This window comes from Cetorhinus maximus, chromosome 14, assembly GCF_964194155.1.
Source record: "Cetorhinus maximus chromosome 14, sCetMax3.hap1.1, whole genome shotgun sequence".
In the NCBI taxonomy this organism is placed as follows: Eukaryota; Metazoa; Chordata; class Chondrichthyes; order Lamniformes; family Cetorhinidae; genus Cetorhinus; species Cetorhinus maximus.
In genome coordinates, this window is record NC_135892.1 from 40,335,219 (window position 1) to 40,348,337 (window position 13,119).

The 13,119-nt window shown below is 43.0% G+C and overlaps 1 protein-coding gene across 1 annotated transcript in view; it reads right to left on the reverse strand.

Annotated features, from left to right (window-relative positions):
• Positions 1-13,119, reverse strand: part of rsph3 (radial spoke head 3) — a 90,891-nt gene that overhangs the window by 65,878 nt on the left and 11,894 nt on the right. Inside the window, exons 2-4 of the mRNA XM_078556837.1 lie at positions 8,713-8,797; positions 2,346-2,487; positions 1,456-1,601 (exon numbers count right to left, since the gene is read on the reverse strand). Coding sequence (XP_078412963.1) covers positions 1,456-1,601; positions 2,346-2,487; positions 8,713-8,797 — 373 coding nt within the window. The remainder of the gene's footprint in view (positions 1-1,455; positions 1,602-2,345; positions 2,488-8,712; positions 8,798-13,119) is intronic.

Below are 13,119 nucleotides of genomic sequence, written 5' to 3' on the forward strand. Positions count from 1 at the left end.
AATCATTATCAATGTGGCTGTGCCTGAACTGTACAGGAATGGTCACTATATACAAGGTTTCCCCAATGCATGGCCACTTCCCTCGCCCACTGCGCCCTCCATCCCGCACATGCTTGTGTGCTACCTTCAACCGCAGGGAGGCCCTTGTGCCACCCCCCCAAGTTGCCTCAGCCGCAGGGCAGCCTTGTCCCCTCCGTCCCCAATGCGCCTCAACTGCAGAGCAGGCCTTGCCGCACCCACCCCCGCCAACGCAACTCGACCGCAGGGCAGTCCCTGCCCCCCAACCCCTCCCCAATGCACCTCAGCCTTGAAGTCCAACAGGTGACCCGTGTGAGCACTCCTCAACCTGTGTACTCACCTCCAAGTTCCCCTCAAAGGGCATATCTTTTATATGCTGTTGTAAAACACATCGGCATGGTGGGGACGATTCCGGCGGGCTGGGCTTATAATGAAATGCAGATGTATTACAATGAGGTTCCCGACGCCTGAGGTGGGAAATGCAGCCCGCCATTGGCAGGCAGAGCAGACAATTGCAAACTGGTTTCACGATATTGTGAAAACGACTTTTGACCTTCTCGTCATATTGTCTGCTCACGCCACCGAACATGCCCAACACCATGGACAATTCCGTCCACTATCCTTAACTTCCCTTGGAAGCCATGGTTAGTTTTATCTCACCGAGTTTTTTTCTTATAAGAGGAGCATATTTTTGTTGAACACTTTGAATCGTTTCTTTAAATATTCTCACTGTTAATTTACTGCAGTTTCTTTTCGTCTATTTAGCCAATCAACCTTAGCCAACACTCCCCTCATATCAATGTCATTGGCTACGTTTAAGATTCTTGTTTTGGATTCAAGTATCTCACTCTCAACCTTCATATGGAATTCAATTGTATGATTATCTTTTGAGATTGCCAATTAATTCTGCCTCATTACACAATGCCAGGTCTAAAATAGCATTATCCCTAGCTCCTACCCTTGCTTATCCTTGTTCTATTAATACATTCTGCTTTCTTACCTTTGTGCCACTATCAGCACTTCGTTTAGCCCTCGTCACTACCATCAATGCTCTCTTTTGTCTTTTTGTCCATGACATCTTTGTCAATCGCTCCTTAGCCCCCACCTAGCTGACCTTCTATCCAGCTTCACCAGCTCCACCGTCCTTAAACAGTATAAATTTCATCACATTTCTACTTCTCTTTAGCTCTGAAGGGTCATACAAATTTGAAACGTTAACCCTGCTTCTCTTTCCACAGATGCTGTCAGACCTGCTGAGTTTTTCCAGCATTTTCTGTTTTTATTTCAGATTTCCAGCATCCGCAGTATTTGGCTTTTATATTATCCCTAGCTTGTTTTGCACCAAGAAAGTATTCAATAAACTCATCTTACAGGTTATTTTTGCCAATTTGATTTCTAATGCGTCGAGACACATGCTATTTTATTTGTACAACATACCTCTCCTTCTTTAATCTGTGTAGCCACATCCTTGCCTGTTTTTCCAGGAATAAAGAGCGGGGTTTGTGGTTTATCCAAAAATGCATCTGTTTGAGTGTCAACATCAACTTCTTCTATACGATCACTGAGTTCTTCCAGATACAATTCTGATCAATACAGATAGGAAAATTAAGTTGAAACTTACTAACTTCAATATTGATGCAAACTTAGCATTCATAATAAGAGATATGTTTTGTATCTGACTCCTCTCTCAATTTTTTTCTTCCCACAAGGTGTAAGTTACGCCAGTATTTATTAATGAACTTTGGCAGTGTGTCATCAGGCTGTACGACTATAGCTGACATCACAGTTGATCCTGTCCGTGTCCTCACGCAACATTAGTATAATTGCATTTCCAGCAAGTGTTGCTGGATAGCAACCACTCCCCAAATCACCTTAGGACTTGCAAGACTCCATAAAACACTGAGATTTCACATCCTTTCAGTTTTCTCTGTTGTCAGGGCCATCACCTAGGGCTGATAAATTGGTATTGCTAATGCCTGTGTAAAACATTTGACTCACACTGAGCTTAGGGGATCTGCTAATGCTCTTAAAAATTAGATTTTTCTGTGGAGGGAAGAATGTTCCTGTGTACTACATGAAACATTCAGACACAGGCACTAATATATCCTGCTTGAATTACCAGCATTCCATACAAATATTCCATAACACTGAAGGTTGGAAGATCTCTTAACTCCCATAAATATTAAACTTTACTCAGGAAACTATAATAAACACGTCAGTATTAAAGCTAACATTTTACAGTTATGGTAGCTTTGGAGCTAGAAGCAGTTGGCTTGAAAGAATGGGGAACATATGTCATTTTGAACACTGATCCCTATTAACCATACCTGTTTGTACCTCTGTGTGTATTCTTCCCTCCACAGGGTTTGGGGTTCCAGTTCGCAGCTGAGCTTTGGCTCGTCTCCTGGCAACTGCCCTCCTTTGAATTTCTTGCTGCCGTTGGACCTCAATAGGGTCAGGCTGGGCTGTCTTTGTTGAGATGTGAAAAATACATTTTTAAAGTTATGCTTTTTTATTATGTATGTATTGTCATGAAGCTATGTCCCTTTAATTTTGAAAATATGATTTTTAAATTTTCAACTGACTGGAAATTTTGCAATCTGAAATGAGACAGAACTACTTGAAAATGCAAGTCCACCATCCAAGGTCAAGGTGAAAAACAAACAAGTCACCCTTAGGGGAGAGCAAAGAGAGACATATTTCCTATAATTCAGCGACCCATCAAAACTCGTCACTGTCTAAGATAGAGACATTATAATGCAAAGTGCCGGATATTGAAATAATGGCTGCAGCAGACAGACCTACCTAAACCCCTTGGAAATACACAATGGTTGAAGTATAACAGGCCAGGCGGCAGCCAAGCAGAGACACTGCAGGGGAGACTTTAGCAGAAGAGACTGGCTGAAAGCTCTCTCTCTCCCTCTCTCTCTTTTGGAACAAGTGTATTACCTGGTTTGTAAGCCAACTTTACTAGATATCTACAGCAAACCAAGATCTTGTAATAATTGCAACATCTTCCACATCTGACCGCATCCATGAACCCAGCTAATCCAAATCGACGGCAACATTAAAAAATCTACATATCAAAGACAATCAAAGGACACTTAACCATACATTGTTTTAACTGTTTTTTACTGGACTCCAACTTCCCTTATTTCTGATGTGTGTGCACGTGTGTGTGACTGCATGAGGGCCAAATGCTTGATGTTACGTTTTATTATTTTTCTCGGGTTTAGTGGTTAATAAATTTCCTCTCTTTGACTCAAGAAAGTGTTGTTTGATTGGCTCCTTATTGCTCACAGCTTAAATAGTTAAATATGTTCTATTTGGAAAAAGCATATCCTCGTAAAAAGAAGCTTAAACCTTTGTTGTGACTAACCAAGGAGGTTGAATAGAGGGAAGCCAGTTCATCTCTTCTCACCTGGTCATAAAAAAACTACCAAAAAAGCATTGAAAACAAGCACAAGGAGCTAATGTTGAATTTGTTTACGACTTAAATTAGAGTATTCCTCAAAGAATTGTGTATTCTAATCATTATCCATGTCATTTTATTTTGTAACCTTTATTTAATTATTTTGAGATTATCTTAAATTTATGCTTCTCATTACGGTCTTGCTGACCAGTGGAAACTATCACCATTTATCCTATAATGCTGTCTTGAAAACTCCTACCAAATCACCTCCTCAGGTTTCACTTTATTGCTGTAACCCATTATTCCATGTTACATGCTGGTAAACTAATGCTGCACTTGATTAATTCTATATCCTTCCTCTAATGGCCTCAACTCATTCAGTCAAAACATACACGCAGAATATACAGCATTGAAACAAGCCTACTCCTACTCCAATTACTGCTTCCCATCTATCCCCTCTTTTTAAAAAATCATTGATGGGATGTGGGCTTCGCTGGCTAGGCCAGCATTTATTGCCCATCCCTAATTGCCCTCGAGAAGGCGGTGGTGAGCTGCCTCATGTGGTATAGGTACACACACTGCTGTTAGGGAGGGAGTTGTAGGATTTTGACCCAGCGACAGTAAAGGAATGGCAATATATATCCAAGTCAGGATGGTTTGTGGCTTGGAGGGGAACTTCCAGGTGGTATGTTCCCATGCATCTGCTGTCCTTGTTCTTCTAAATAGTAGCAGCCATGGGTTTGGAAGGTGCTGTCTAAGGAGCCTTGGTGAGTTCCTGTAGTGCATCTTGCAGATGGTACACACTGCTGCCACTGTGCGTTGGTGGTGGAGGGAGTGAATGTTTTTGGGTGTGGTGCCAATCAAGCAGGCTGCTTTGCCCTGGATGGTGTCAAGTTTGAGTGTTGTTGGAGCTGCACTCATCCAGGCAAGTGAAGAGTATTTCATCACACTCCTGACTTGTGTCTTGCAGATTTTGGATAGGCTTTGGGGAGTCAGATGAGTTACTCGCCATAGGATTTCTAGCCTCTGGCCTGCTCTTGTATTCCTTTTCCTTTTTCTCTATTCCTTTTTCCTTCATGCACGCATATTAATGTCCCCTTAGATGCATCAATGCTCCTTGCTTTATCCATTCAAAGTGGCAGCAAGCTGCACATTCTCAGCAATACATAAATAAAGAATGAATGAATGATCTCATAATAAAGGTGCCCTAGGTAGCAGTGATTACAACATTATTGAATTTTGCATTCAGTTTGAGAAAGAAGAGATTGGGTCTAAGACCCAAGATTGGGTGTTTTAAACTTAAATAAGAGCAATTATGAGGATAAGACGACAGAGCTGGCTGAAGTGACCTGGGAAATTAGGTTAAGGGATAGGTCACAAGAGATGGAGTTGCAGGCATTTAAGGAGATATTTCTTAACACTCAGCAAAGGTATATTCCAATGAGAAAGCAAGGTTCTAGCGGAAGGATGCACCATCCATGGCTAATTAAGGAAGTTAAAGATAGTATCAAATTGAAAGAAAAAAACACAATTCCGTGAAGATGAGTGGCAAATCAGAAGATTTGACAGAATATAAAAACAGCAAAGAATGACTAAAAGAACAATATAATCATTTGATCGTACAGAACTTGAGCATTGCTGAAAAAAAAAGAGATTTTCTGTCAAAGCTTTTCATCTTGCACTCATTGGGGCAATTCGCAAGAAAATACCAATGTCAGGGGAAGCAACATATTTACACTGCATGAGAAGAGTGCTAATTGGTTGGCAAGTGGGCTCTGATTGGTAGAGGCATTGCCATGGAGGATGTACCAGTGGATGGTGACTGACAGTTTACTGCCAAGCATTGTTTGAATTTAAACCAGGCAGCTTGACTCTGATTGGTAAAGACATTGCCCTGGGAAATGAACTGCCTGTTCATGAGTTTGCATGATATACAGCGTGAAATGATTCCACACACTACAAGATTGGCTTTATCAACAACCTTGTAAATAGGGGACAAGCCATTTGCTCACCATGCAAGCTTGATGCTGAAAGAGGGCGCATCAAAGACATCCTGCGGGATAATGGCTACCCTGATCAAATCATTTCACGCTGTATATCGCACAAACTAATTAACGGGCCCAAGGCCATTACTTTCGGCCCTGAAAGGTGCCTGGTCTACCCCAGATTACCCTGAAAGGGCAAGGTATCTCAAAAATTTGAGCATTCAGCTGTTTCATGCTGCCATTATGCTGTAGCAACACAAGTGGTATTCACCACTAACAGGATGCTGCCTATCACTCAAATGAGTAATGTGGTATATGAAATTCAGTACCAGTGTGATGTTGGCTGTACCAGTATGTTGGCTGTACGTCCCAAAGACTGGCAGATCGTATCAAAAAAGCATGTCTCTTCCACTGTTTGCAATGGGCAAGGTACAGGCCTTACCCAACCTGCCTGTGCTTGCAAAACTCAAAACATAGTGTCCAACATTAGATGTGATTCTGTGATTGGACAACATTTGCTAAATAATCCTCAGTGTGCTACGAATTACACTGTCAACCAATTTAGATTGTCAGTCAGGCTCACAGTGTGGTGCATTTGCATGTGGTGGAAGCTACATATGTTAATACACAGGGCCCTTTGCAGACAGAAAAAACATGTACATATATTGCGTCTGTTTCAGCTAAACAAAATAAGTGACAGCCATTTGCTGGTTCATTCCCCAGGGCAGTGTCTTGACTAATCAAAGTCAAGCTGCCTGGTTTAAATTTGAAACAATGCTTCGCAGTTAACTGTCGATCACTATTCACTGGTGTATTCTCTATGGCAATGCCTCTACCAATCAGAGACCACTTGCCAACCAGCACTCTCTTCTCATACAGTACAAATATGTTGTTTTTCCTGACAATGGTATTTTCTTGCTAATTGCCCTAAGGGCAAGGCGAAAAGCTTTAACAAAAAAAGTCTCTTTTTTCAAAAGAATAATAAGGAGGGAGAAATTAGAGAGAAAGCTAACTAGAATTACAAAATCAGACAGGCCAGCATTTATTGCCCATCCCTAATTGCCCTTGTTCAGAGGACATTTAAGAGTGAACCACATTGCTGTGGGTCTGGACTCACATGTAGCGGCGGGCCAGGTAAGGACAGCAGGTTTCCTTCCCTAAAGGACATGAGTGAACCAAATAGGTTTTTAAACAACAATTGCCAATGGTTTCATTGTCATCATCAGACTCTTAATTCCAGATTTTTCTTTTTTATTGAATTCAAATTTCACCATCTGCTGTGGTGGGATTCGAACCTGGGTCCCCAGGGCAATACCCTGGGTCCCTGGAATACTAGTCTAGTGACAATACCACTAAGTCACCTTGAGAAGATGGTGGTGAGCTGCCTTCTTGAACCACTGCAGTCCATGTGGTGTATCCAAATCAAATCATTTGTGCAAATGGTGAACAATAATGGCCCCAGTGAAATTCCGGCAGGACGTCACTTCCCACTTTTTGCTGGTCCCCAAAACTTCCCTCAATTCCTACCCTGTTTTTCATGTTGCAGCCATCCTTTAATCCATTCTACTACCTGGCCCCTGACTCCATAAGACCTGAACTTTGTTATGGATTTCTTATATGCCACCTCAAAGGTTTTTTGGCAGTTCATGTTTACCACAACTGCATTGTTCTCATCTACTGTTATTGTTTCAAAGAATTCATCATTAGTTAAACTAGACTAATCTTTAGAAATCAATGTTTTTTTCCCCCATTGTACTCTCCATACCCAGATTTCTTTTACCTGATCTTTGAGCTTTCCTGCCACTATGCTTGTTGAACTGATCTATTATTCACCGAATTATTTCTATTTCCCCTTTTTAAGATTGGTATTATATGCAGTCTTCTGGATTATTCCTTTTCTCTGTAGTTTCTTGAGTATCTCTGGGTACAATCCATCTGGAAGCCAGGGTTTGTCTGTGTAAGTTTGTCTTGTTCTTCCTTTCTTTTTGTCTCAATTGTTGTAATATATCCCCCTTGACGACTTCTACTGTTGCGGTTTTCTCTCGTTAGCCCCCTCTTTGAAAACTGAAACAAAACATCTACTCAGGATCTTTTTCAGTGTAACCTCCTGTGAGTTTATCTTGCTCATCTCTTAGTGGTCATATCCCTATACCAACTCTGTTATTCAGCTAATAAAAACTGTGGAGTTAACGAGTCATACAAACTCAAAACGTTAACTGTTTCTCTCTTCACAGATGCTGTCAGACCTGCTGATTTTTTCCAGCATTTTCTGTTTTATTTGAGATTTCCAGCATCCGCAGTATTTTGCTTTTATCTGTTATTTAGCTACCTACTTTAACATTTTTTATATTTTGATGCTTTCAAATCAAATTTCCTCTTTCCCTTCTTAATTGTCTTAACTTTTCATTAGAGTTTAGAAGAATGAGGGGTGACCTTATTGAAACGTACAAGATTCTGAGGGGGTTTCACAGGGTAGATGTTGAGAAGATGTTTCCACTAGTGGGGGAATCTCAAACTAGGGGGCATCGTTACAGAATAAGGGGACACTCATTTAAAACTGAATTTCTTCTCTCAGAAGGTAGTGAGATAGATTTTTGAAATATCGGGGAGTTGAGGGCTATGAGGAGCTGGCACGAAGGAGGAGTTGAGGCCTGGGGCAGATCAACCATGATCTTATTGAATGGTGGGGCAGGCTTGAGGGCCAAATGGCCTACTCCAGCTCCTTTTTCTTATGTTCCCAAACTCTTTTCAAACTCTTTAAGCTCATCATATTCCCCTTTGTCACCTTTATTACTTATGTGCTTTGCGTATGGGTTTCTCCTTTAGATTCAATTCTACCCTCACCTCTATTTATTCATGCCATTTCATTCTTGGCTAGTTCTTATTTTTTAGTCAAATATATTTCTCGTGTATGCTATAGATTTTTCTTTTAAATATTGTCCACTGTTTTCTCCCTCTGTCAGTATTCTCCTCCCTATCCCTTAAAGACTCAAACAAGATCATACACAGGTCAGAGCATGCCCCTAAATGCTCACATGGGTCACTTGGGTCTGAGGGTGGGTTTAAAGCCTCACACAGCAAAGACTTACAGGCCTGTTGGATTTGAGGATAGCCTTAAGCACTATCTATGGAGAAGATTATATCTGGAACTGCGTATATTTATTTGTGAACAGAATATATCCTCATTTGATTCAATGCACTGTCAATATAAGAAAAGCAGTCGCTGCTACTTTGTTAAATTGGCTGCTATAACCTTGGGTAGCTTAGTCAAGCTGGAGTCATGTTCAATACACCTACCACTGGGAGGGTATGCTGTGCATATGTATTTCCTCGTACTACTCTTCTGTCGTACATGATGTTTCCATAATATCCTGCTGCGCATCTGAAATACAAAGGAATGGGTTATTACTGCAGCAATGTAATCCAATTTACTAGTTTAGCCTGTTCCGTTACTTAATGAATTCTGGACACAAGTAAGGCCCAATACTAGTGCTGCTAAGTTGGGACACCAATGGGAAAAAATGAAATACAGCAGAAGAGTCTGGATTTCAATAAAGTGCAAATGTCAAAAGAAGGACTTGCAGCCCGGTCTACACTTTGGCCCTCCATATGCCATTCTGCAGCTAGTCAATCTGCTAAACCACTTCCTCATGTCTACCTTTGATGACCAATTCCACAGCAAAATCTTTCCTTTCTGCCATCCTGTTTGTTCTCGCAGTTCTGTTCCAATCTTCACTCCTTCAAGTCCAAGTATGCAGGTTTGACTGTGTATGGTGCATAACTGGTTTAGCGAAGATCTGGCTGGACTGCATTAAGTCCTCTCCTCTCCCAAAACTGCTCGTATATTATCCTGGAAAGCAAAAACAGGCCTTTCTTTTCTCCACGACCAACTATCTTCTGAAAACCACCTTAGCCGTGACCCTGAGAGCTCAGAAGAATCCTGGAGAGTTCTGGAGTCTCCAGAAATTAAACATTAATTTCCCAGACTGCTGCAAGGAGTCTTTAAACCAGTCATAATACCAGTCATCGTACACACCAATCAACTTCCTACGCTCCAAGATCAACCTCCAGATTCTTCACAAAAACAGAATTACCTGGAAAAACTCAGCAGGTCTGGCAGCATCGGCGGAGAAGAAATCAGTTAACGTTTCGAGCCTTCATGGCCCTTCGGCAGAACTGAAGCATAGTTAGAAGAAGGGAGAAATATAAATTGGTTTAAGGTGGGTGGGGGGGGAGAGACACATTGAGGGTGTGGTGATTGTGGAGATGAGCAGATAATCAAACGATGTCACAGACAAAAGGGTCAAAGAGGTGTCGAAGGTGGTGACATTTGTCTGAGAAAAGTGCTAATTAAGAATGGAAGACAGGATATTCAAAGTACAGCTCTAGTGGGGGTGGGGTGGAAAGACTAACAAGGTTTTAGTTTAGATTTAAAAATAATGGAAATAGGTGGGGAAAGAAGAATCTATATAAATTATTGAAAAAAAAGGGGTGGGGGGTGGGGGGGTGGGGGGAGAAACGGGGTGGGGATGGGGGAAGGGGGAGTTTAAGATCTAAAGTTGTTGAATTCAATATTCAGCCCAGAAGGCTGTAAAGTGCCTAGTCGGAAGATGAGGTGCTGTTCCTCCAGTTTGCGTTGGGCTTCACTGGAACAATGCAGCAAGCCAAGGACAGACATGTGGGCAAGAGAACAGGGTGGAGTGTTAAAATGGCAAGCGACAGGGAGGTTTGGGTCTTTCTTGCGGACAGACCGCAGGTGTTCCGCAAAACGGTCACCCAGTTTGCGTTTGGTCTCTCCAATGTAGAGGAGACCGCATTGGGAGCAACGAATGCAGTAGACTAAGTTAGGGGAAATGCAAGTGAAATGCTGCTTCACTTGAAAGGAGTGTTTGGGCCCTTGGACGGTGAGGAGAGAGGAAGTGAAGGGGCAGGTGTTGCATCTTCTGCGTGGGCATGGGGAGGTGCCATAGGTGGGGGTTGAGGAGTAGGGGGTGATGGAGGAGTGGACCAGGGTGTCCCGGAGGGAATGATCCCTACGGAATGCCGCCAGGGGGGGTGAAGGGAAGATGTGTTTGGTGGTGGCATCATGCTGGAGTTGGCGGAAATGGCGGAGGATGATCCTTTGAATGCGGAGGCTGGTGGGGTGATGTGAGGACAAGGGGGACCCTATCATGTTTCTGGGAAGGAGGAGAAGGCGTGAGGGAGGATGCGCGGGATATGGGCCGGACACGGTTGAGGGCCCTGTCAACGACCGTGGATGGAAAACCTCGGTTAAGGAAGAAGGAGGACATGTCAGAGGAGCTGTTTTTGAAGGTAGCGTCATCAGAACAGATGCGACGGAGGCGAAGGAACTGAGAGAATGGGATGGAGTCTTTACAAGAAGCGGGGTGTGAGGAGCTGTAGTCGAGGTAGCTGTGGGAGTCGGTAGGCTTGTAATGGATATTGGTGGACAGTCTATCATCAGAAATTGAGACAGAGAGGTCAAGGAAGGGAAGAGAAGTGTCAGAGATGGACCATGTGAAGATGATGGAGGGGTGGAGATTGGAAGCAAAATTAATAAATTTTTCCAGGTCCCGACGAGAGCATGAAGCAGCACCGAAGTAATCATCGATGTACCGGAGAAAGAGTTGTGGGAGGGGGCCGGAGTAGGACTGGAACAAGGAATGTTCCACATACCCCATAAAGAGACCTCCCTGTTGCTTGCCATTTTAACACTCCACCCTGTTCTCTTGCCCACATGTCTGTCCTTGGCTTGCTGCATTGTTCCAGTGAAGCCCAACGCAAACTGGAGGAACAGTACCTCATCTTCCGACTAGGCACTTTACAGCCTTCTGGGCTGAATATTGAATTCAACAACTTTAGATCTTAAACTCCCCCTCCCCCCATCCCCACCCCGTTTCTTCCCCCCACCCCCACCCCTTTTTTTTCAATAATTTATATAGATTCTTCTTTCCCCACCTATTTCCATTATTTTTAAATCTAAACTAAAACCTTGTTAGTCTTTCCACCCCACCCCCACTAGAGCTGTACTTTGAATATCCTGTCTTCCATTCTTAATTAGCACTTTTCTCAGACAAATGTCACCACCTTCGACACCTCTTTGACCCTTTTGTCTGTGACATCGTTTGATTATCTGCTCATCTCCACAATCACCACACCCTCAATGTGTCTCTCCCCCCCCACCCACCTTAAACCAATTTATATTTCTCCCTTCTTCTAACTATGCTTCAGTTCTGCCGAAGGGCCATGAAGGCTCGAAACGTTAACTGATTTCTTCTCCGCCGATGCTGCCAGACCTGCTGAGTTTTTCCAGGTAATTCTGTTTTTGTTTTGGATTTCCAGCATCCGCAGTAGCTTTTAGCTTTTTGTTTTTATCTCTAGATTCTTCAACCTAACCTTGGAGCTAAATTCTTCATCCCTGGAACCATTCTGGTAAATCTCCCATGCATCCTTTCGAACACCATCACATCATTCCTAAAGTGTGGTGACCAGAACTAGACACAACACTCTTGTTGTGGCCTAACCAGAGCTTTATAAAAGTTCAGCATAACTTCCCCACTTTTGTACTCAATATTTCTATTTACGAAGCCCAAGATTCCAAATGTTTTCCTAGCTAACCTCTCAACCATGCCAATCATAGAATCATAAAACATTCACAGCACAAAAAGGGGCCACTCGGCCAGACATTTTCATGCAGAGCTCTGCAAGAGCACTCAGCTAGTCCCACTCCCCTGCCTCTGCCAAATAGCTCTTCAAAACTTTTTCTTTGGATAATTCACAGTTCTCTTTTGAAAGTCATGATTGAATCCACCTTCACCATGCACAATGAGTGCATTCCAGATACAAAACACTTGCTGCATAAAAAACTTTTTCCTTATGTCACCATTTTTTTTTTTGCCATTCACCTTAATTTGGTATGATCTGGGTCTTGACCCTTCCAGCAGATCACGCAGAACCACAGCGCAGAAGAGCCCTTCAGCCCATTGAGTCTGCACCGACATGAGAGAAACACCTGACCTACCTACCTAATCCCATTTACCAGCACTTGGCCCAGAGCCTTGAATATTATGACGTGCCAAGTGCTCATCCAGGTACTTTTTAAAGGATGTGAGGCAACCCGCCTCCACCACCCTACCAGGCAGTGCATTCCAGACCATCACCACTCTCTGGGTAAAAATGTTTTTCCTCACATCCCCCCTAAACCTCTTGCCCCTCACCTTGAACTTATGTCCCCTCATGACTGACCCTTCAACTAATGGGAACAGCTGCTCCCTATCCACCCTGTCCATACCCCTCATAATCTTGTACACCTCGATCAGGTTGCCCCTCAGTCTTCTCTGCTCCAACGAAAACAACCCAAGACTATCCAACTTCTCTTCATAACTTAAATGTTTCATCCCAGGCAACATCCGGGTGAATTTCCTCTGCACCCCCTCCAGTGCAATCACATCCTTCTAATAATGCGGTGACCAGAACTGCACACAGTACTCCAGCTGTGGCCTCACCAAGGTTCTATACAACTCCAACATGACCTCCCTGCTTTTGTAATCTATGCCTCGATTGATAAAGGCAAGTGTCCCATATGCCTTTTTCACCACCTCACTAACATGTCCCTTCGCCTTCAGAGATCTATGGACACACACGCCAAGGTCCCTTTGTGCCTCAGAACTTTCTAGTGTCATGCCGTTCATTAAATGCTTCCTT